General features: G+C 43.2%; 2 protein-coding genes across 5 annotated transcripts in view; both read right to left on the reverse strand.

The window, feature by feature from the left end:
• Positions 1–17,012, reverse strand: part of SMTNL2 (smoothelin like 2) — a 35,986-nt gene extending 18,974 nt beyond the window's left edge. For 3 of the 4 annotated variants that reach the window (XM_026861898.1, XM_026861897.1, XM_026861896.1), the window contains exons 1-2: positions 16,912–17,012; positions 2,685–2,805 (exon numbers count right to left, since the gene is read on the reverse strand). In XM_026861898.1, the coding sequence (XP_026717699.1) occupies positions 2,685–2,720 (36 nt within the window). In that variant the 5' untranslated portion in view covers positions 2,721–2,805; positions 16,912–17,012. Of the gene's footprint in view, positions 1–2,684; positions 2,806–7,383; positions 7,519–16,911 lie in introns of those variants that run through there. The other variant, XM_026861895.1, reaches the window with a different exon arrangement.
• Positions 17,013–18,212: 1,200 nt separating this feature from the next.
• FBXO39 (F-box protein 39) lies at positions 18,213–24,199 on the reverse strand. Its single transcript, XM_026861894.1, is given in 5 exon segments — positions 18,213–18,520; positions 19,235–19,411; positions 20,521–21,043; positions 21,045–21,728; positions 24,040–24,199. Coding segments are annotated over 4 exon segments (1,314 nt in total). The 5' UTR covers positions 21,530–21,728; positions 24,040–24,199; the 3' UTR covers positions 18,213–18,391.
• Positions 24,200–24,507: the final 308 nt, after the last annotated feature.

Genomic DNA, 24,507 nt, shown 5'->3' on the forward strand with positions numbered 1-24,507 from the left:
CGCACAGGCAGGTGCACGCGCCCGCCACGCGCGGGCGTTTCCCGCCGCGGCAACATGGGCGGGGCCGGGGGGGACGGCACGGCGCTGCCGAACCAGCGCTCGGGGCTCGGTGCCTGCTGCGGCACAGGGCAGCACCTCGGGCGTAAAAGCCTCCCAGGAAAAGGAGATCCGCGTGACTTTTTAAGTAAATTTACACCGTCAGTCATCCTGCAAGTCTTCAGCACTTTACGTCAGGTAGCTACAACTCTTTGGATACAATACAGTACTTAGCGTATTACTGAATCATTGCTTCTTTCTCTCAGGAAGTGCACGTACAACACTAATTCCTTCCACACACATTTACAAGCATGTCTGGACTTCCAGAGGTTTGCAGAACAACGACAGAAATAATCCCTGCAGGTCAGAACCCTCCCGGATTTAAACTGGACAAAGATGCACACTGCAACCTCCTGCTTTTGCATTTGCTATTCTTCATATGCACACACTTACACTCCTCTGCGGACATCTGTATGTGTGTGTATTTGTATGTAATATTTAGATATTTACCTAAACTGCTGGTAACTTTAAATACCAGTTGACCTCCTCCTTTTTCCCAGTACCACTGTATGCATCTGTTTCCCTTGCCCTCCCCTTCTCCCACCCCAAACTCTTCGTGGGACCTATTTTACAGCATTGAAACACTCCTATAGAAAAATGACAGTGTCTTACAAGATAATAACTGCTTCCTTGCAGAAAGGAGTCATCATTTTAACAGCTGTCAACAGTCATTCTCTTAACATGCAGCAGCAAATAGCTGAAGCTATAAATCTAAAATAAGCTGGAAAAGTTGGAGAACTTCCATTTGACTTTTAACCTCACCTCCGGGTTGTGAAGGGTTTAAGTCAGTATATGTGTAAAACCCTAGAGCAATAATAACAGAAGTTAATTACCACTTGCTTATAGGTAATTTCTTAACATATATAACCTTATCTAACAATATTATATATGTATGTGTGTGTGAATATTAAAGTTGACAGCTCATAGCTATCAGCTACTAATACTGCAATTCTTTAGAAAATATTCTTCCCTCCATGGTAAAGATTTCCATTTTTACAATATTTTTTAATTACTAAGGAAAGCCCGTACTTTTTCACAGATTGTTAATCTGGTTGAGAGTTCAGTTTTCTGACAAAAGATGTTTTGAAAGAAGATTTTCAACCCACTCTCAGCATGGTCTATCAGAGCCAAGAAAAACAAATAATTTGCTGTTTCCAGACTCAGCAACTATAGAATAATCATACATAAAACCCTAGTATTTTTAAAACTGCCTCTCGTTTGTGCATTTAGAACAATTTACAGTACAGGTTAGGATAACAACAGTTCAGATACTTCCTAATCTCACAGCAAATTTAAGTACAACTTTAACTCTGTCTGCCCTGCCACAAATGAGGAACTGGCGTCATTCTTGGGTAGTCTAAAACCACACACCCCCTTTCTGTTCCCACTTGAAATCTCCTCCTTTTGAGCTCTTGTAGCTGGACACAGCATGGGAATATATTAGTCTCCAAAAGCCTCTCCAAACAGATAGTATTGTAACTAAACAGCAGAAGCGAATCCCAAACCAAATGATACAATTTAAAGATGAAAAGACGACACTCAGATTCTCAGAGCTTAAATTTACCTAAGAGATTTTGATGCCCAAATTGCACTAGGAATTTGATGTTCAGCCCTCCTTCTCTCTCTCTCAGTACCGGGTACTCTTTTTCTTCAGTAAAATTCTATGAGGAAATAAGGTTTCTTTTGAAGTTTTCAGGTATGAGCCACAGCCCAAAGACCCAGATCAGTGGGTGGTTTTGTGTTCATGGGGTCTCAATAGTTCCCAAAGAGCTTTCTAGAATCAGTCTGGTGTACTAGAAAGAAAGAAAAACTGTCCTGGAACAGCAGCAACAAGTTTCATTAAACCAAACTCTGTCTGCTTTCCTCCATTTCTCTAAACAAGGCTTCCTGACATTTGTCTGCTATGATGAAATAAGCTCTCTTCTGCCAGCAAGAAAGAGATCCCGGTTATCACGTCTTCAAACATGATTTAGAACCTTGGAGAACATATAGTTCCAGCTAAAATAGCTGGTAACACAGATTGGCTGGACATCATGGGGAGGATGAACAAATAATGTTAAAAGTGTGCTGTGGTTACATCCAGGATTTTCAGTGGAAGGATATCCCGACTGAAGATACTGGGCATGTGGGAGGCCTAGACAAGGACTATAAAATCCTCAAAATCTCATTCGGCAAAATCTCCCAACAGGGAAGAGGAAGCACCCAGGGAAACCTGACTTAAGCCAACCCTGTCAATATTGTTAGCAATGGTCTGAATACTACAGCCTAGAGTAATGCAATAGTTTGAACAATTTCTGTAGCAATATCACGTTTTTTTGTAAGGGCCTTACGGCATTTTGAGAGTATCTAATCTACCCTGTGAGCAAACCAGCATCCATGGAACATACCGCATTCCACAGCCCATCTCAAATACCCAGTTTAGCTGTCTTAAGGCAAGGTTCTGCTTGGAGACCTGTCACTGAAAAATGGTAGGCCAGGCACCAAACTAAGAAATAAAAGAAGTTTCAGTCCAAAACAAAATATGCTCAATTTACATACAGTGGAGTTTTGAGTTTGTCTCTAAATAAATGCCAGTCCAACATGCTCACCATGGGCTTTGATAAACAAATTTGAGTTCTTTCCATCTCGTGTCACACCAGGAGTGATAACGTACAACACGCTACAAGCTGTCCATTTGTCCGTTTTGCCTTCAGTGGTCCTGCTTAGGAGCTATGGAGTACAGCAATATGATTCACTGATCCTCATGCAAGTACGAATAATCCTTTTGAAAACTGATCTGCACCAAGTAGAACAGCTAGGGTATGCAACAGTTGCATGATCGTTTTCCAGTGTTATTCAGGGAAATTAATCATATTTGCATTTCTAAGCAATGAATAGAAGCACTTCCACGAGTCTATTAAGATTCCTGAAAAGATGGGAAAGAGAAAGAAAAGAAAGAAGTCTGTCTCATTTGTCTGGGGAACAGGAAATAACATTGTATTATGTAATCTATTAAATGTTTCAAGCTTTATTTCACATTAAAGTTCAGTGCCAATGGTTTTTATATACATGTGTGTTTCTGTAAAAAAGATCTGGCAGATTTGCACTGATCTGTTGCCATAGTTATTTTTTTCCCCCGTGGTTCAAATCTCTGACATCAACACAGTGCTCTAGTACAACGATACCAGACTAAAATAGTTTAATTTGCAGTACTAAGCTCTAAATTGTTTTCCCTGTGGTCTGAGAGTGAAAATTTGGCACATGAAACAGGCCACAAGATCATCCAAATTAAACTTCATCCAAATAATTGAACCCACTCCTGTAAACACAGCAAACAAATTTGCATCCAAGCATTTTGATTTATATCATCTTGGATTATCTGCTAAAATATATAAAAGATGATAAAATAGGTGGCTACTCAATCACTGGCATAAAAGGGACATAAAATAAATCTAAGTCAATACTGACTGACAAGTTCTGCATGATCCAGAGGATCCCTTTAATGTGTACATTCGAGCTTCAGATTTGTGAAAAAGTTGTTTTCTTTTAGTCTTGGGTGTTCACAGATTACTTCCACTGCATGGTGAACGGCTTTTCATTATATTTTAATAGCACTGTGGTGTTACATGTGTAACTATAGTATCATTTTGCCAGAATACATGTAAGGAGTTTGCTGAAATACATATTTCAATGGCAAATGGTGACAAGAATATAATGGCCACATACACTGGGCTGCTTTCTTTGGAGGTTTAATGGGTCACTTAAATATGCATGCAGTGATAAAGCTCCACAGAATTCAGTGGAAGAAGGATGAGCTACATTGGATGAGGGTCTCACTACATCTCTGTAAATCACTGAGGGAATTTTTTAACACTTGGGATTTGATCTAGACATTCACTTGGTGTAAACATCTGGAAGATGCTTCCATTTCATGTTGGTGTGAGAAGAGTATCCAGCTATCTCTTTCAAGGTTTTGGAAGTTTTAAGGCTTTTAAAATCTGACATCCTTCCCCTCTTGTTAGCCTCCACCTCCTACCCATCTCCCTGTTACTGTTTTCAGGAACTGGGAAGCTCAGTGGAATGGAAGGGAATTTCCTTTCAGTTCTCCCCTGCAAGGCACAGGGCTGGGAACAGAATAAAAGCTCAGACTCAGCAACTGCTGTCTTTGTTTTCATTGTGAACAGAGCAGGATGATGAAGAGTTGAAAATGAGGCTTTCAGCTCTTGTCACAGATCTTTTCAGGGCATGGGTCTGTTTTCTCTCACAAGATTTACATTGGTGTGAGCAATGACATCACATTACTTATCTCCCTTGGAACAGGCAGAGGTTCCACGCAGAGCCTTCCTCCGCTCCTTCCTTTTAACCTCCAGAAACAGCATTTGCTGCAGTCCTTTCCGGTTTTAGTTCTGTGGCACCCTCAGCAGTTGTCAGTGTTAAGCCATAGTCTTCAATCCCCACCTTGCAGACAATGTCTGCTCTATGGGATCTTCTGAGATTACTCCTTCCACATGACATTCTACAGTTAAAGCCCAGGCCAACTGAGGAGAGAAAGGTGGTGGCCTGCAGTACGTTACACACTTAGCATTGTTGCCCAAAGGCAAGGGACACAGGTGTAACTGCATCTGTGCTGAGCAATAGCCAGAGAGAGCAAGCCTTTTAAGTAGCTCTTTAATTCAAAGGAGCCCAACTGAAAGGGATCCTGGCCATGAAGACAAATAGCATTGGTCTGTGACCTCAACACTGACAAACTTTGTGTCAAAAATGTTATGATACACAACATGAAGAGTAGAGTCATTCATTCAGATGATAAGCATGATCTGCACAGGGCCAGTAAAAGGTGTCCACTGCTGTCACAGATCTGCAAGATCATGCGAATTCTACTCCAGGCACCACCACTGCAGCTAAAATGCTTCTCTGCCTTTCACTTCTCCAACTTGGCACAGCGGCATCATTTTTCCACTGGCTTGAGTAGGGCCCACCAATAAATGACAGTAGCAGTTGCTAGGAGGCTCGTCTCACCCTGAAGTTCAGGATAACTGAGCAGAGCTTCTTGTCAGGCACATTTAACATTCTTTCCAGGCCAGCTCAGTTCATGGGAGGTAGCATCCTACAAACTACCGCAGTATCCTTATGCTCGGAACTTTCAGTTATTTCCAGTACTAAAGAAGCCACTTCCTCCTTGACCAGCTGGTGCATTCCTGATAAATATCTGCTTGCATGGTACCTTCTGAATTTCTGAAAAGTGTCTAGTTTGCAAATGGCATAGCCTGTTTCACAAGTGCCTCTGGCACATGAAGTCCCGATGCTGTCTTCAAAAGATTAGTCCCCAAAGCAGTCTGTGTCAATTGGATCCTGCAGCAAGACACAAAAGGGCAAAAGCACATGCTGCTGCTTTTCTATATTAGATTTTTATTTTTCAAAAGCAACGCTTTGAACTTAAGAAATAATCAGCCCATCTGGTACTCACAGCAAAGAATTTATTCCTTGCTTATTCAGTGAAGCATGGAACAGAAAAGTGACATCTTGCATGCTCCTTAATCAGAGAAAGTTTGAAATGGAAGAACGTCCTCACTGGATCTTTGTCTTTCTAGTTTTTACTCCTGCAAGACACTCCTCTCAGAACTGCTTTATGATTTGGAGTGAAGTATAACAATGTAATAGGTTTCTGTTGCTTTTTTTGAGTTCAAATAGCACCCCCAGAAATGGATTTGCTCTCTTTTGGGGTATAGTAAGCTGAGTCAGCCCAGAACAGAGTCTGAAGAGCCCAGGAGCCAAAGGAAGAAGAAGGAAAGAACTGGGTAGCACTCAGAGCAGCAATCAGGGAAGGAAGAAGACCACTTCCACTGGGCAGCAGTGAGCAGCTAGCCTGGTTCTTAGCATGCAGTATGACTGCCCCTGAACGGAGTCAATTCCTCAGCCTCACTGTGCACAAAGCATGCTGATTAATTAGCGCACAGCAAATCTGTACCATACCTCATTGCCCAGTAACTTCCAATGGCAGACACAGCTCTCTCCATGCTGGCAAAGCTTCATAAACCAATAAGGTGGCTGGGACTGATGCCAGCAGGGAAGCTGTCCCTGCCTTGAAAAAAAAAAAAAAATGATGAAAGAAGAGATTCTTTCCTTCCAGAAAGGCAGTGGGACACAACCGCTGTATTCTCTGACAGCTACCCACTGGGGTGGAAAATGTTTTCTCTGTGGGAATGCTGCTTTCAGCAAGGTGTCAGAGAACAATGCTGTCACCAGCCCTGGTCACACTCATCTTTTCCATGTCTCTTTTTATCTTTTGTTCTAACACAGTTACTTGCTCCCTTTATCTGGCTGGAGCAGGAGCCATTTATCTCCTGTGGTATGTTGCTTCCCAGGCTGAGTCTGTGCCTGCCTCTCCCTCTCCTCAACAGCTTGAAAACCATATCTGAAATTCTGTAAATTAACCAAAGACCTTGTTCTCTGCCATCAAAAGGCTAAAGGGCTTGCTGTGACAGATGCTGGATAGTCTTGGTACTGGAAACCTCTACACTACTGCCAGCTAAAATTCTGCTCGTAAAGAGACTAAGACTGTATCCTTCTGCTGCCACCACAAAAGAGCAGTGAGAATAAAGCAGGATCCTCAGGGTCTCGGTACTGAAAGCAACAAAGTAGTAAATAGGTGAGAACAGAATCTAAAATGAAGCACTGAAGAGCAGGCAGTAGGATGAGGAATAAATGCTGTATAAGCACCTGGAGTTTCAGTACACATGGGTCCACCCCATCTACCCCCCACTTACTCTTAAATTGGACTGTGAGAATAAATTTAGTGGTGCCCACAGATGCTTAACCACTTCTCAGACTGTGCCTTTTCTGCTTTCCAAGGAAGGACTATCTCTAGCAAAAAGCTGAAGGTAAAGCTGGCTTCAGTTTTTCTGCACAGACTGACAGGTCAGCCTGTGTTGTCTCCCTCCAGTGAGGAAACTCCACACAGTATTTTTGAAACGTTGCTTTCCTACCATTTCTAGGGCAGAGCAGAAGCACAGTGGCTGACCTCAAAGAGAGGTTCAGGGCTCCTACTTCTGCAACATTAACAACTGAGTTTTGCAGATGCAGACATTTTACCTTGGCAAATGGTGGCCTGACAAAGGCTGCAACTCGTTAAGTTTTAGCCACCTCACCATTCTTTGTTAAGTGTCACCATCCTTACGCCCCCCAAGAGACATTGAGAGAGAAAGTGAAATACCATTTTTCCTTGCTTGTGTCAATAGCTTGCCTTTTCTCTCCCTTTCTTTCACTTATGGCCTTCCTCAATCCCCTCCACACCTTTTTCTCTATTACCTTATAAAATCTTACTCTTGACATACTAGTCATCGCTTTTCCCACTATGGTCTTGTCATTCAGGACAACAGGAGGACTGCCTTTCATGCAACTTCTTCCAGTAGTGTTTTAACGTCAAGTTCCCAGGCAGAGGATCTGGGAGAATGAGAAGGTGGGAGAGCTTGGAAGGTAGGAAAAGAAACCTGAATTACGTCATGAGTGTGATGGAATAAACAGAACGATATGGCAAATTTGGTCAACATCCACTACATCCTACAGACTGTGTCGGGAGTATGCACGTGTCTTTGAGTGACCAGTACTGTTTGCCCACATAACTGCATTTGTGAGCTGAAGCACAAGCTGGGGAATCTTTACCTAAAAATAAGTTATTTCTAGATTCATCTTAAATCATACTCATTTCAGACCCTGAAATAATAAAATATAATAGACTAAAAGCAAAGCAATCCACCCAAATTTATCCAACAAGGATTTAAAGAGGTACCTTAGGTGTAGAAACAATTTGGATAGTTTAAATAACAGAAGCTGATTCTAAAATGAGATGAGTTGAATGCACATGAGCAATTGCTGCTCAGATGAAGGTTCACAGCTCGATGGCACGTGAAATTGCAAGATTTTAGCAAGTAAAGGAGCATAAACACTCTAATTATTAAAACTGAGTTATGTTCTTAGTGTGAAGAATAAGGTGGTGATTCATGTTAAAAATATAATGACTTTAATATGAGGAGCATGGGTGCTGCTGATGTTTTGCTATGTACGTAAGTTGAAAGAGATTTATTGTAGTTTTATTGTTAAAATGGTTTGGAGGTTTTTTATCAAGTAAATACAGACTCATATGGACAGTTATTGCAAATGTGGAAAAGTACTGGAAAAAACCCTGTCAGAAGGACTCTCATTTTGGCGAGAAAAGGAGTGGAAAAACAACAACAAAAAAATCCCCAACAACGCCAGAAAAGCTGAGAAGATTCGAGGAACTCCACCATGCTTGCGTGGACTAAAACACACCCATCTTATGAATATGTATTAGAAAGACTATAAAGAGTGGTGGGTTTGTTTACGCTTGGTCATCACACATCCATCCATGCAGCATCCTCGGTCTGTCGGTGCGGAGCAGAAACCCCCCCTGCTCCCCAGCGTACTGAACCTTTTTTTGTTTTGCTTGTTCTCATTTCAATAAATTATTAAAAGTTATTTTCTGGTTCTGCCTCTGCATTTATAACATTAATGACTTATCTTGGTCATTAGTTCTAATCTGCAAAGCCTATTTGAACACATATGAAGATAACAATCACTTTGTGTGGGCTAACAGTCATGAGTCCTCAGTTGATTAATGTAACTGACAAGCAGCTCTTCTGTGTCATGCTTGCTTGGCTCTGGGAATTATCACAACACTGAAATTACAATGGCAGAAAATAACAGAGCGCATGCACAAGGCATGTGCCTGCAGATATATGTGCAATGACATATATCCACAGGCTGAAAAATGAGCAGTCATTCCCCGATCTGTGCAAGGTCTTTCATCTCCTTTGGCCCTGTTCACTCACCACAAGAAGGACTAACAGTATCTGTTACACTTCAGGGTGACAAGCCCTGTACAGGGTAACATTTAAGAGACAAGAGTTGCTGCCATGGCTGCAAATTTTGTTTTCTCAATACTGATCTCGGGTAACACTGAGGCCCGGTCATCCTCTCCTCAGCAAATTGCTATCTGATCGTGTGTCTGACAGCGTTCCATGGGTAGTTCCAATTCTTTCCAGATCAGAGTTCGAGCTTTCATGGCAGAAGGCAACCTGATACTCTGGCTTAGCTCCAGCTCACACAGGACTGCCAGCCAAGGGAAAGGCCTCAGCAGTAGGACATTTTTTTCTCAGCACCTGTCTCAGAGCGCTCTATTACAGAAGAAGTGGGGGGAAAAAAAAAAAAACAAAAAACTATGGTCACTTCACCAAAACCAGTTCCTTAATCACATCTTCTCCTTAGCACCTGCTTCATCATGCACAGCACCTTACAATGTGGCTTATTATTAGCCATTATTTTCCACAGCACTCAGCTTAGCCAGTCTAGGGGCCAGAGGTGACACAACTGAAAATTCCAAAACCGAGGTAGAGGTGGGCAAAAGGGAGAAGTAATGGCAAGTCTTATGGGGCTCTGGTGTGCTGCGAGTGACCCAGGCCAAAGGTCTGTTTTGCCAGTTATCAAGCCTAGCATAAAGGACATAGCCTCAAGATGAGCCAATAACCAGATTTTATTTGACACAAAAGGGTTGGTACACGGGTGATCGCTGTGGGTACAAGTCAATCAGGTTATACATAATCGACATCAATCCCAATGATACCGCACAACCAGCAATGGGTGCAATTAACAGTGAAATACAGTCTCCCATAGAAGGGATGGGAGACAACCAGGTCAACAAGCCAAATACATAAGACCAAGGAAGCCACATAATGGATCTATACAGAACCTGCATTTACAAAAGCCAGACCTGACTAGAGCCCAGTTCCAGGGAGTCAGGAGGTCCTTCCCCAACAGGGAACTCTGCACAGTGCATCCACCTCACAAACACACTCCACTCTCCCTATAAGTGGTCCCAGCTTTTATCCCCTAGATGGGACACCTGACCTTTCTTTACTTACTGCAGGACACCTGGGGCTCGTTTACTTAATGGCTCTCCCTGCAAGGCCGGCACCACCCTGGAGGGAAGTTTAAAGGTAAACTCACCAGCCCTTTGGGAAGGACTGTGGGAATCACCCATATGTCAAACTTAATTTGGGGCTTGGGGTTGAAACCCCAGCATTTCAGGGTCTCACAAAGCAAATCCCTGAGCAGAAGGATGAAAACTTGCTATTGTAGTAATTGACTTTTGGATTTTTCATTTGAAAGGAGCAAGGTCTCCCAACATCATGGGAAGGCAACAGCTCCATGTTTAGCACCCAGACATCCCATCAGGCTGGAAGACTGCTGCATACATCCATGGCTGGGGAACTCCCCCTGTGGAACTGCCAAAAGGCATGCAAAACTCCAGCTGAAATGGCCAGTGCTTTGTTCCCAGATCAGCTAATTGGAGTCTGCTTTTGTCTTCACTCTAAGAAACACCTCTGCCAAGCATCTGGAAATTTTCAGGAATGTCAAGAGACCCCTAACATGCTGTTCTTGCTCATGCCTTGGGTGTAATCTACTGCTAGGTACCCCACTATCTCACTCTGTATTCCCCAAACACTTCATAAACTACTCCAGCTTACATTACAGAATTCTTCAGGGCTCTTTGACCATTTATCAGGCCAGGGTTTGATAGTGGCTTTCCTGTCTGATAACGCTGGTTGATGAGCTCTTCAAGCACCATTCACAAACCCTCCAACACATTCCTGTGTACCACATAAAATTCCGACTGTTTGGATAGTAGCCTAACCAGTATGTCAGCTTGTCTCTTTTCCTGATGGGGTTCCCTTTTTCTTGAATGCTCTGCTTTTCTGGGTTGTTATCCTTCCCAGATTGCCACAATCTGTTGGTCTCTTTCTTGTTCTACAGTGAACCAATTTCATTATGTCTCCTTTTGGAAAGAGATTGTGAGTGTTAAAACATACTCACAACCTATGGCAAACCTGTACAAATTCAATACAGTCCCAAAGAGAGACTGATCAGCTCTCTTCCTTCAACAGGAGAATTTTAGCCCTTGGCTGCTGCGGCATTCCAGCCTGTGTGACATAGATGATTATGTTCATTAAATCACTGACTGTACCAGCAGTTGGCAACAGAGTCAGACATTTACCAAGGGCAGCCATTTAATGTTTGCAGTACAATTTCTGAAAGGTTGGGAAAGACAGAACCCAGATCTTGCATATTTGCATTAAACATAATGGAAGGAATGATCTGAAGCCCCTAATCAAGGTAAATATGCATATGCTATGCTGGTAACTTAAAAGATAACAGGGCAAATTCCAGTCTCAGCTATAATATGTGGAGTTATTCTATTCTATTATGGTAAATGTGGAGTTATTCTATCAATTCCTGCAGAGTTACTTGACATCTACAGTTGTGTCTCTAAAATCAGAACGCAGGCCTTGGTCTTGATTTTGAAGATTGCACATACTAAGTACTAGATTTATCAGAACATTTTCCCAGCCAACTCCTGCCAACAGCTATGGCAGTTGTCTTTTTTGTTGTTGCTTTTGATGTGGCTTTTTGGTTTTAATATCTGACCATAAGTTAAACCAGAGCCCCAGCATTCTGTCATGAAAAAGGACAGGAAAACTGACTGGGTGAGGAGAATACTGGGGGGGCATGCTATAAGTACATAAGAAGGAACGTTAACAGGGAAACTAAAAATAAATGGGGGCTACAGATGAATCCTGATGTGACCTCAATGGAGTCCCGTTTTGTTTCCACCAAGCCATTGCCTCCAACTCTGGCTTCATATATGAGCTTTCATAAATAGCTAAACATGCTCGAATTCACTAGGCTCTGTTCTCCCTTTATTGCCGTTCAGGGCGAGCTAAAAAGGAAGCTATCATCTCAGCTGCTTATATATTTGCAGTCATGGAACTAGTGAGGACCATGCAGGGAGACTATGTTTCAGCTATACCAAGCCACTATAATAAGAAGGATACCAGATCATCATTTGGACATATACATGTAAAATCATGTGGTGGATATTAAAGGCCACTTCAGTATATTCCCAGAAATCAGCTGTTTAAACAACAAAAGGGGGAGAGTAGTGAGATACAATGTCTCAGATTCTTAAATTGTATTACCCGTGAAGTAAAACAATGCTAACGACTTCTGACAATACACCTATCTGTTTAATGCAAGCCTGCTATAAGAACGAGCCTGAGTTTCCTGTTACTTAAGGCACTACAAATGCCTTGATAATACACTAACATTCCTTGTTTCATCTTTCACAGTTTCATCTTTCGGCAACAGTTACATCCAGACCCTTCACAAAGTTGTTCTTCTCCAACACTGAACTCCATTCCTCCAGTTAACTGCATTGATTAAATACAGACAAAGTAAAGGACTGCTTCCCATTGATGACACTGTTATTTGGATGACCCGTAAGACCTCAGGTTTTAATGTAGTTCAAGCATACATAAAGAAGTGGGGCAAATCCCTGGCCAGCACCAACTGTCCAGACTGTCTGAAGTTACTAAAACTAAAAACATTTACATTCAGTGAAGAGTTGCTCCCCCAGCCATCTACAGTATAACAGGATATACAGCATACTGATAAGGACACAGGCAACTCAGAGAGCTTCTACATCAGTGCTTTGGTCACAGCACTGGACACTTCACAGGTTATGATCTGGAAGATGGAGAGGCAATCTGTGTCCAGATGGCCTTTATCCAGCTACTGGGAATTCTGGCTGGTTAACCAACAGACCAAATGAAGTAGGAAGTTATTTTGGGGGGCAGCAGGAGGGTGCATTTGTATAGACAGAAAGAGAACATGCTATGGCCACCATATACCCATCACTGTCCCTGGCTGGGCACATACAGAGTTTCGTCCTCCACAATGGCTGGCATTCAAAAGCTGAAGTCTGTGTGACGCTGGATGCTGATTTATCCAGGAGTGCACAGAATTCAACATCGAAAAATGGAAGCACCTAGAAACCATCTCCATCTTCCTCAGACAACTATTTGAACAACAGTTCCCTTGCTTTTAGCAATTATTTGAACAGTATCAGAGCATTTCACACTAACGAGTAATCACATTTTGCCTAGGCATAACAGTTCCTCCCATAGGTCATCAAGGTGGTTTAAACTTGTGACCACCAGCATTATCCCTTGCATGGGAGAAAAAAAAAAAAAGCAAACAATTCTATAAAAGAGGATTGTTATGCCCTCATATGGGCCAATAAATGAGTAACAAAGGAGGGTGTTCTTTACCTAGGCTTACAAGAACATTCACAAAAAAGAGGCAGAGAAAAGTGTTCTCACTTGTGTTTTGCTTCATCAAAAACCTTTGATCACCGCTATTGCTAAGCATTTCTTACGCACTATCCAAGTGGTAGTGCAAGCAACTGAAAGGCACTGGTCTAGAAGCACTGGACAGGCTAGCTGGGCCCTGGTGAGGCATTAACATCAAAGCAGTGAACACTGAGATGCAGAGCGGCAACATGCTCACCAGTGACCTTGCTTCAACTCATTGTATATAGAGCCAAACTAATCTCTGGTTCCTTACAGACATATACCTCTTTGTGTGAGTAGATGACTAAGTCTGTCCTTTAAGAAAGCCAAGATTTTTATCCTAATTTCACGGACAGAACAGAAATGGGAGCTTTTTCTGATGCAATCTGCTTACAGTGCCAGTGGTTAAGAGGCTGGATGAGAACTCAGCTTTGTACAGTTCCCATTTAGCCCTCCAGCATGAGGTGTGAGCTTTGCCTCTGTGCTGCTTCAGCATGTGCCCTGACAGCTGTAAAAGGAGGAAGCTGGGGGAGCACACCTATCCGTTTGTCTCTTTATTACTGCCCTAAAATATGTCCCTCAGCAAATAAATATTTAAGACTTCCCTGATGGAATTAAACTAATGACTTCCTCATCCTTCACCCTAAAATCAGAGAAAATATAGGAACCTTTTGCATGCTTCTGGTTTTAAACTTTCCCATGAACACCATCATCAAACCTTTCCAGAAATTCCACCCCTTCCATCCCCCATGATGTATTTACAAAAGTGGGATTTTCTTTAATAATCTGCAGGACTGTGGAACTGGCAGTTCTTTTACCTATATCGTGTATGTCTTTGCTCCAAATTAGCATTGCAAGTAATACCCAAAAGAGTTGAGATGTAGAGCAGAATAGCAGGCATTTGACAACCGTTATCCTGAAAGCAGTGGACTACACACTGTCTTTTTGCCAGCCCTGCTACTGTATTCCTAACAAGCTCTTTACAGCATAGACCAGTACTGGGCTGCCCAGACCAACAGCAGGTAGTCTGTGTGGTGGTCAGCAGGATACCTTCTACATGAGAGCTCACAAGCAGAGGTGAGTTCACTCTTCTGTTACAAGCAAACCAGAAGCTACATGAATGTGATTAACCAGAGGTACTTAGTACCAGTAGTCAGTGCCTGAAGCTTACCATTCCTCAGAGTATATGCAGAGTAAACTAGGCTCTCCTTTGCAATACCTATCTTCACAGATATGCTGAGATTCAGAAAGCCTGCAGGCAGATAAATAGCCTGGCTCACACCACTAAGAAACACGCAACTTTGTTCTTGAAGGTTTTTAGCAGTCAACAGAAATAGCACTTGGGAAAGGTCAGCCACTCATCTTTCTGGACCCAATAACAATAACAGGGCCAGCAAGGTTGTTCTGCGATGACACCCACAGTGAATTATAACTTGCAGAGGCTGTGTGACAGCAAGAGAAAATAAAATGTGGTAATGCAAGTCACAGCTTGGACATTGCACTCCTTATGGCAAAGGGATATTATTTTCACCAAATACAAACACATAAACAAACAGCCAAGAAGGGGGTGGGGAGGGGAGCGGGAAATGGACAGACGATGCTATTACTGGCATGATGATTCTGCGTCTTTACAAAGCAGAGAGCTTTGTAACAAGATGCCCACTGTGAATGAACCACAGTATCGCTGTGCATGCATTTGACAACTATCATGGAGAAACAGTGAGATCAGAAGACCAGTGATTAGAAGGGGTCACTCTGAATGGATGTGCTTAAGTAAAGAGATTCTGGTAAGAAAGCTATTAGCTCTGGCTCTTAAAGCTCCACTTCTGAGCTGCACAGCACCTCACCGGAGCATTGAAATGCATGTCTGAAGGTCCCAAAATGAAAACATTGCAGAGCAAATTGGTAGCTTTGACTCTTGTTCCAACTCTGCTGTGGGTTTTGTGTGTGACCTTGCTCCAGCATTCAAATTCCCATCAAACATGTTGTTCCTGCTCATCCCTGCTTTCTATTTTCCCTGCTAGAGGTTACTGTCCCTTCAAGTCTGCACCTATGATCCATCCATCCCCAGCAATTTAGGTCACTTTTAGCACTTTCAGTAGAATCCTACCAAAACCAAATTGATTCTGAAACATTTTCCCAGAATTCTGGATCTGCTCCATCCATGTCCACTGAAAGGGATTGGTACCTGATGTTCCTCACATCAATGGAAAAACCAAAATCTATTAACACCAAGCATGAATGACTTTCCAAGTTGCAGGGTACTGCCTTGAGCAGGTGGCTCAATGAGATGCTTTCTAAACACTTAAACCCAGAGAACCTGCGAGAAACCTGAATGCAGAAGGAGTAGCCTCAATAACAGATTAAGAGGAAGCCAAAGGCCTGTGAATTATAGTCACACAGAACCTACAAAGGCGTTTAAAATGGCTAGATTTGGAATGAATCTAGGTACTCTGAATGGCTCTCTGGAAGAACTTCTCACTCCATCAACAAGACAGAGACCTAGGGATGCTGCCACTTACAGCTACATCAAAAGAACCACGCAAAGCCTGGGAAGGTAGATACTGACTACAACCACACCCACTGTGCATGCATGTGCCGAAAAACTCCTCAACCTAATCAAACTATCATTGCATATTAAATATTTTTCAATATTCGTATGGTACTCACTGTCTTTGTTATTGTAATCTAGGGGGAACAGACAAAACACTATGCAGCTCAACTTTCAAATGTATGTGCTGACCCACAATCAAATTTTGGAAGCAGCTCCTGCTTTCCCCACAGATCAAACTGACCTCTCTTTCTGTCTCTACTCAGCACTCCCAACCCACACATTCAAAGCCATCATCAATTTTAACCTCCCAGTCCACTCCAGAGGCTGTACAGCACTCAGCATTTGCCACATCTGAGGCATTATATTTTCCAAGTACTGTGAATCACCAATCAAGATGAATGGCAGACCATTTTATTGGTTTGAAAACTGGTCTTACTTACAGGCTGATTCAGATCCTCGAAAGGAGCCTTCCCAATGCTCTCAATCGCACTCCAGAAACTTAGAACCACCATCTCTTCTCCTGCCCTCCAGAACAAGTTGCATTCTTTTGAATACATCTCCCTTAACGTAGAATACCACTGGAAGGCACCCAATATGACAATGTGTACAGCATAAGGATCTCTGGAGAACAGAATGAAATGCAAATGCCCTAGAATATAGCATCTGAGAGTAAGACATGGCATCTTGAGATGAGAAAGTGATCAAAGTAAAGCTGAGAGAAGTAAAATCCGCAATGTGAGCTACCATCAACCAGCTAAACACGAGAATTGCAATGACACAGCCTAGATTAAAAAGAAGAGATAAGACAAGGAAAAGAGAGGGAGGAGAGAGAAAGAAGTCATTTCTCAGGAGAGCAACCACAATTACCAGTTTGTTTTTCAGCCTTTGGTGGGTGGGATTTTAAGTCCAGGATATCCGGCTCTCTATAGTGCTGTCTAATAGGGGGCATCTCCCACATAGTGAATAGCTGAATGAGAAGGAAGATGAACTCTTGATATTTTAAAAAGTCAGACAGAGTACAAGACAGTCTGGCTATGATATTTCCTTATGGAAAATATACCCCTTGACAAAAATCACCACTTAAGTTTCTTTAAGGAGTTTGTAACAGAAGCAGCATCCCGTGGTCTACAGCAGTACATCCTTTTTAGGTGTCCTAGGTGCAGGATTGCTCCCTCTCTACTAAGGCTTTGCCTTGGTGCTGGATATCACTGAAAGGGAGAGGCAAGGAAAGTCTCATGACCCAAACAAAATTCAGGAAAAAAAATAACCTTGCAGAAATTTTTAACAGGACACTGGGTCTGATCATGTATTCCAGACAGTAGAGGCAGACATCTGGTCACCTCCCTGGAGCTGCTCTGTAGCAGTCAACACACTGTTAGAAACAAAGCCTATGTCTTAGGAAGGTCTGTTGGGTCTGTGTGTGGTGGGGTTTTGGTAACAAGTGAGGGGCTAAAGGGATGGCTTCTGTGAGAAGCTTCTGGAAGCTTCCCTGGCTCATGTTGCACTCACCTCTGAGCAAGGCCCAGACAATCAGTGATGGTGGCTTTGCCTCTGCAATAACGTATTTAAGAAGGGGAACCTGAGAGGAGGAGTTGGGGTTGTGAAGGAGACACCTCTGCAGACACCAAGGTCAGTGGAAGAAAGGAGGAGGGGTAGGGAGAGGTTCCCTGGAGCAGAGCCCCCCTCAGCCCGTGGGGAGAGGGCAGGCTGTGCCCTGTGCCCATGGAGGGCACCAGGGGAGCAGGGGGAGTGCGAGGGAGGGAATTTGGGAGCAGACCTGGGCCTGGGAAGAAGAGAGGGCTGGGGGAAGGTGTTTTTAAGTTGTGATTGTATTTCTCACTGTCCTACTCTGATTGGTAAATTAAGTGTTGACATTGGTGGTGTTCACATTAAACTGATGTTCTTTTCTTCCCCAGTTGAGTCTGTCTGGTGAGTGAACCCTCCCTGTCCTTGTGTCAATGCTCAGCCTCTTCTCTCAGCTTCTCCTCCTCAGCTTCCCTGAGGGGAAAGGAGTGAGAGAGCAGCTGTGTGGTGCTCAGCTCCGCTCTGGGCTTAAACCAGAACAAAAACTTAACAGGAGGTATGGACTGGTGATACACTGGATAGTGTATCCGACTGCATATGAGTCAAGATCAAGCCAAGGCTGACTTTGGGCTAATCACTTCCTCACCCCCTGTCTCAGTTTCCCTATTTGTAAAACAGAAATGATGACATGGGCTTCATTAGTGTTTGAAGCTCTACACTGAGAAGTGCTGAAAAAAGAGAGGGCCTTATTTTTAATAGAGATGTCTGTAAGGGTGGAAAAGGGCTCACTGCTTCCTTTGGTAAGGAAAAACAAAGCAATGGCAAGAATAAATTATGCTGGAGACACAGGAGGCTGGTTCACAAGTCCAACATTTTAATGCATGGACTGTAAAATTGTGCCTTACTTCTCTCTTGCTGTAACAGTGTTTTTCAGAGGCACTGCTGTCAAGATTCAAATCCCTTACTAATGCCTTCCAAAGGATCCATTCATTGCTTGCAGATGTCACTGGGTGTTCTTCTCTCTCCCTGTGATTTACACCATTGGGTAGGTGATGACAAAATAATTAAGCTCTGAGTCAATCAGGTATTTGAACTTCCTGTAAATATGGTGCAACAGCCGATCCCCCTCACTAGTGTCTACATGGGCTGTGTAAATCCTCACCTGTATGCATGAACAAGTTATGTCTCTCAGATACATGGAGCAGGCTCAGCCCATTAAAGCTCATGACAAGAAGCAGCCTATGTGACTAAAGAAGAATCTAGAGAATCCCAGTTCCTTAGTTTTGAGTAAAATCCTGAGGTTTCACTCTACTGAAAACATCATCTCCTGCCAAATAATTTTTGGGAAGAGAAAGGTTTGTTTTACCCCCAGAACTGATACGGGATCTGCACTGATCTGGGAGGATCTACTGAACTCGGAATCTAGCATGTAAAGTAGCACAACAGCATGAACTCTGAATCTAGCACCAGCTACAGTTGTGGTCTGGCCCCAGTTCAACACAGCATCCCTGAAGAGTGAGACATGTTTATATCTTCTTGTAGTTTAGTGGGATTCAATCCACCTGCTTCAATTTAAGCACAGATGTAAGCACTTGGCCTGGGAATCTCTAGCTTGAACTAGAGGTGACAGAGGGAACCCCAGTCTAGGAAGTACTTGTGGAATTGTTTGGGCTTGTTATTAAATTTCTATAGTATTCTGTACGCAGCTAAGTAGGCTGGAAAGCCCCATTTCAGAGCTCATTATATTGCTAAAACATAATACAGGCAAGGTAGTTAAGGTTTCTGTAAGCGACCTTTCTATGGGCATGGGGACCTCACCTTTCTCTAGGTATTGGAGAGAGGAAGGGAATGGGAGTTTTGAAGCACAAAGTCTTACCTTTATGGTAGTCAAAATGCATTTCCTTTCTGCACAGTTTTGTAGCAGCCTCTCCATAAAGGTAACACTTAGAAATGCCCATATTTCAAGAAATAACAACTTCTTGCATGATAAGATGAGCTGTAACAGCTCATCGTCCAGCAGCTGATGGTCATTGTTTAACTCAAGTGTTAACTTCTTGAGGAAAAAAAAAAAAACCAAAACAAAACAACCGATTAGTACTACTGAAGAGTGCTTATGAGCACAGTAACTAGAATTCAGTAAATAAGAGTTTCCCAATTTTATCAACAGAAGGGACTGTCAGTAATATTGTACCTAGACATTAGCAGAGAATCCGTTTTGTACGGTCACAACAGGATATGCTACAGTAATTGCCACTCTTCCGTTAAGACGGGAGGGTCCCTTGTGCGTTACATACCATACTAAGAGACAGGCAACTCCTAGTACTGTTAGAAGATGCTACACCCACAGTTCATGCCATGGTCTTATTTGACATATTGGAAAGTATCCCTGGTACAAGAGTAAATCCAAAGACAATTTCTAGAAAGCTTTACAGATCTCTGGTCTCTGGTTTACTGGAAACTCTAAAATGCAACAGAACTTAAAGAAAGCTGTCAGCAACCATCAGATCTAAAGCCATGTGCTTCCCTCAGGGATGCAAAGACCTGATGCTCATTTACATGGGTCAGCTGTTGGCACACCTTTGGTGACACATCCTTGGTGATGGGCACCAGTTAACTTACATATGCTGTAAGACATTTTGGAGCAAAACCATTAGTGTAGGTTGATGCAGGCTACAGCTCTGTAAGCAAACAAGGTGTACAGACTATTTTCCTCATATGCAGATTTCCCTGCAAAGGGGTGGGGTTCAGAAAAATATGAAAGGCTAAGAAAGTTATCAGTTACTAAACATGAAGGTGTCTAACCAGAATAAGCATAAAGTTTTCTTACAAAAATGACATTTTCCTGCCCAAAAGGTTCTTTTTTTCTCACAGCAGATATTACAACCACCAGTAGTTCAGGTGGTTTAGTTTTATGGGGGCAACATGACATCAGCCTGATAGAGAAGACCAGCATAATAGGGACTGTAACTGAACAAGGAGAACTACCTGAACTAACCTACAGCTGTAACACGGGAATGGCTCACTTAGGAAAATTACTTTCTGAACATAAAACTGAAGCAGTCAGGAATTCCCATGGATGACCACTGTTATGCAGAAGGCCTATAGGACTATTTTGCCTAGCTTTGTGATACTGCAGTAAGAAGACACTACTGTTTCCCTTACCTGCAGAACATGACAGTAGGCTGGGAGGAGGTTGGTGAGGGTAGGTCTCATTGTCCAGTCTGGGTCACTGAAATAGCAGCTCCATAGACTGATGCTCCTGACTGGGATCTCCACTAGCAGGATCTTGGCTAGGTGATCATGGTTCATGACTCTTTCAAAGAAGAAGTTCACATTCAGTTTTGGGGCTTTCTTGGCCAAGTTTGCCCATGACATTCCCCAGACCACTTGTCCATGAGGGTCATGGATATGACATTTGATATTCAAGGTGCACAAAGAATGAGTGCTCTGCTCCTGCAGGATGTCCAGCAGTTCATCAGAGATACAGTTATAATTGAAAGTCAGGATGACCAGGCTATGGAACTTGGACATAGTTTGGTGGAACAAGGTGCTGCTGTAGACAGGAAGGTGGAGACAAAAGAAATCCTCAATATTGATTTCAGATATAAAGCTTTTATCTCTCAAGCAGGTCAGAGAATTCAGAAGATCACAGCCTTCTTCCAAGGTTACTCTTGCTCCTTTTAAGATAATCAAGCTGTTTGCTCATTCTTTTCGGGAAGGTAGCTAAGTTCTTGATAAACTGAACCCTCACCACATTTTTCCAGACCAAGCGGTCTAATTCCAGGTACTTGATGCTCACGGATACTAGGCGACTGTTACACTCACCCAGGTGTGAAAGAAGACTTTTCATAGTCACTTGAAATTTTTGGGTAAAAGTAGTATTGTAAGGATTCAATAATTTGACTTCAAGGTGCTCCAAATACTTGATAAATTTCTTGACACACTTCAGTGCACTCTGAAGCTCCAACGTGTGTGCCCTTGATGATCGGCCATAAAATGTGATGGTTCTGCTCCTCCAGAGGGATCCTGAGTACAGGGCCCAATTCCATCTTCTACAGACCAAGGCAGCCCAAGATCTGTCCCTGTTGTCTAACCAATGGAAGACACACCTCAGACAGACATCAGGTAGATGAGCCCAGCAGCTCTGCTCAGGTTCATTGTCATCTTCCATTGAGAAGACAGTTTTTCACTTCTGATTGTTGAGTCAAACCTAGATGAAGAAAGATGTGGGTAGATTTCTCGCCATTCCCCACAGAACAGGCTTCCAAGCAAATGGATGAAAGTTTACTGCTTCACATCCAAAAAACTGATCCTTTCTTTGCCTCTGTACTCAAGCTGTATCGAAGAAGCTCTTGAATCTATAGTCTAACCTAAATCAAAAGGGAAAAAAAAACAGAAAACAAGAGCAAAGCGCTATCACAGGACACAGCTTTTAACTTTTTGGCCTTCTGTCTAGCTAAACAGTGAAATAGTATCAGTTGCTGGTAGAGCAGCCACAGCCTCTAGAAACCTTTGGTTAGCATCACCTGCAATTGATAATGGTTTGTGGCCTGCTGCCTAGTGTCTAAAAGTATCCAGTGCTTTGGGGTATGCACCTTTGAACACTACTGTCAGCACAAAACTAGCACAAGTTACTTTTTCTTATCCTTCTGGGATACAATTATCTGAAGTAGAACCCTGCCATAGATGAAGGTACAAACCCAGGTGAGAGTAATAAGCAATATAACTGTTCTCCAGTGGACAGCAAGAAGGCTGGCAAGTCAGAACACCAACTGGGTACTGGTAAAACACCTAAGTAAACAACCACAATGCAAGACATTACCAGTTCCACTCTCATGGCTGGACTGTGTAAGTAGTCAGCTCCCTACGCACTGTTCCAGCTCTCAGTCTCCCTCCTGAGTTCAAGATTTGTTTTGTCTACCTCAGACCCCTCCCTCCACAAGGGTCAGACGTTGCCATGGAGCAAAGAGGCCACATTTGTGATATCATGGCAACAGAATTTAGGAAAGGACAAACAGCAACCAAAGCTCACTTGAGCCAAGTCATTTTGGCTAAGTTAAAAAGGAAAAGGAGCCTTGTTTGGTAGTCCCTTCAGAAGTGAGAAGTACAGACCACAACCTACAAGCCAGGTGCAGGCTGCACGTCTTTCACTTTTCACCAACCAGATAAATGAGCAATAAACAGCCAAAAAGGGAAGTGATATATCCTCTGTCTTTTCAGCTGTGAAATGAAAACTACATCCCACTGGCCTCTGAGGTGCCTGTTTTCATGAGGCCCTTTACAGATTGGGTATTAGTTGGCTCTGCAAACAACCAAAGGGCACAGAAAGCTCATGTGCTGTTAGTACCCTTGCAGAGACAAAAATTCAGAATGTATTTACTTCCCACCTCTACAGGGCATGCATCTTATGTCCATTTGGTAAATCAGGGGACGAAACTGGAAAAAAAATCTAGTGATACTTTCTTATGATCTACTGCAAAATCAAGGCTTATTGGCTGACAGGACAAGATGCAACTCGAAGTACATGATGCCAACCTCCAAACAATCTATCTTTCCTCCTTTGTGCATGCTGTTCTGTTGGGTAACAGAACTGAAATGGATGGAAACAACAGAGGCACCCTAAGATGAATTTTAAATTTACAACCAGGCATGCAAGGACAAGCTGACTGCCCAGTTCAGCTTCAGCTTGCTCCTTCCCTTTTGGCCTACAGTTCTATCACACATTACCTCTCTGCCTGTATGCACTGTCTGTTCAATTAGCACCATGTCTATTCATAGCGATTCCCCCTCCCCAATTTCACATCCAAAATGCCAATCCAAATCCTCAGCTCTCAAGTTAACCCTTAGAAACTGAGCATGTGGATCTCATTCCCACCTGAATCCACCTCTTATATTTAGTACGCCATCTTCCCCCATCCCCCTGCCCAAGAGATCTTTGTTTTACAGAACTGTCAGTCATTTGAAGGTCTTTAAATGAACGATCCCATTTTGCCAGTCCAAAGATTCAAGCCTTTTAAAAGATGGTGGCTCAAGCTGCTGTTTGCTAGTGAGAAGAGCCCAAAACTTTCTCTACGGAGATGGTGCAGGGGGGAGGGCGGAGGAAGAGGCATAACACATCTGCAACTACCTGGAAGCCATAAAGCCAGTGGGCAGAGCAAAGCAGAACAGCATATAAGGTTGTAACACACAGAAACAGCTAATAATAAAGGATATTTACTGAGCTATGCTTGCCTGTATTATAGCGTGTGAATGCAAAGGGGTGCAAACACCATCACGTTGAAGATTTTTAAACCATAGCCCTTAGAAACTTACAGAAAGTATGTTTATAAGCCAGTGGAGGGACTCAAGAGGTGTGCTGCAGTGTTACTGGCTTGGCTTCCCAACAGCTCTAAGCCAAGTCCTAACTATGGAGGTGTCTCCAGCTGTCAGCTCAGAGTTTAACTTGGTGGAGGGAAACCAAACCAGACCTTTGGAAAAAAACAAAAAAAACAAAAAAACCAACACAAACAAAAACTGAAGCTGCTACAGCTATTTTCAAAGCAGTTTTCCAGGTAGAAGTGTTTTAAAGATAAAAGCTTTGCATATCTTGTTTTCCGGTTCTGTGGCAAGAAATCTACCTACAGCTTTTTTCATCTAGGTTTGGCTCAACACCCAGAAGCAAGTAAAACAAAACAAAAAAACCCCAAACGCGAACCAAACCACGTTCTCTGTACATGCCCTCTCTTTGCTGCAGAGGACATCCTAGATGGTTTCTAGTGTGCAGTCACACCAGCTGTCCTCCAGCAAGAGCTGCAGAAGCCTGTGGAGAAAAAGCAAACAAACAAAAACCCCCTAAAACGCCGGCTCACCCTGCCAAGAGCTCTGGCCTGGACACCCAAGCGGGCACCCCTTTGCTACTCCTGCCCACACAGATCTGCAGGCCACAGCTCCGCAGAGGCGCGAAATCCGCGGGCAGGAGAGGGGGGGAGCAGCGCTGCCGCGCTCAGTCCCATCCGCCATCAGCGTCCCTACAACACCAGCACCTGTGCTGCAGGGGTGGGCCCCGATCGGCACCTACAGCCGCCGCCACCACCTCCGCTTCACCCCCCATCCTCTCCACCACGCCCACCGGCGCAGGGAGGCCGCGGCCCGACCGGCAGCCCCCAGATA

Source organism: Athene cunicularia (genome assembly GCF_003259725.1).
Source record: "Athene cunicularia isolate RWA chromosome 19 unlocalized genomic scaffold, athCun1 chr19_part1, whole genome shotgun sequence".
NCBI classification, from domain to species: domain Eukaryota; kingdom Metazoa; phylum Chordata; class Aves; order Strigiformes; family Strigidae; genus Athene; species Athene cunicularia.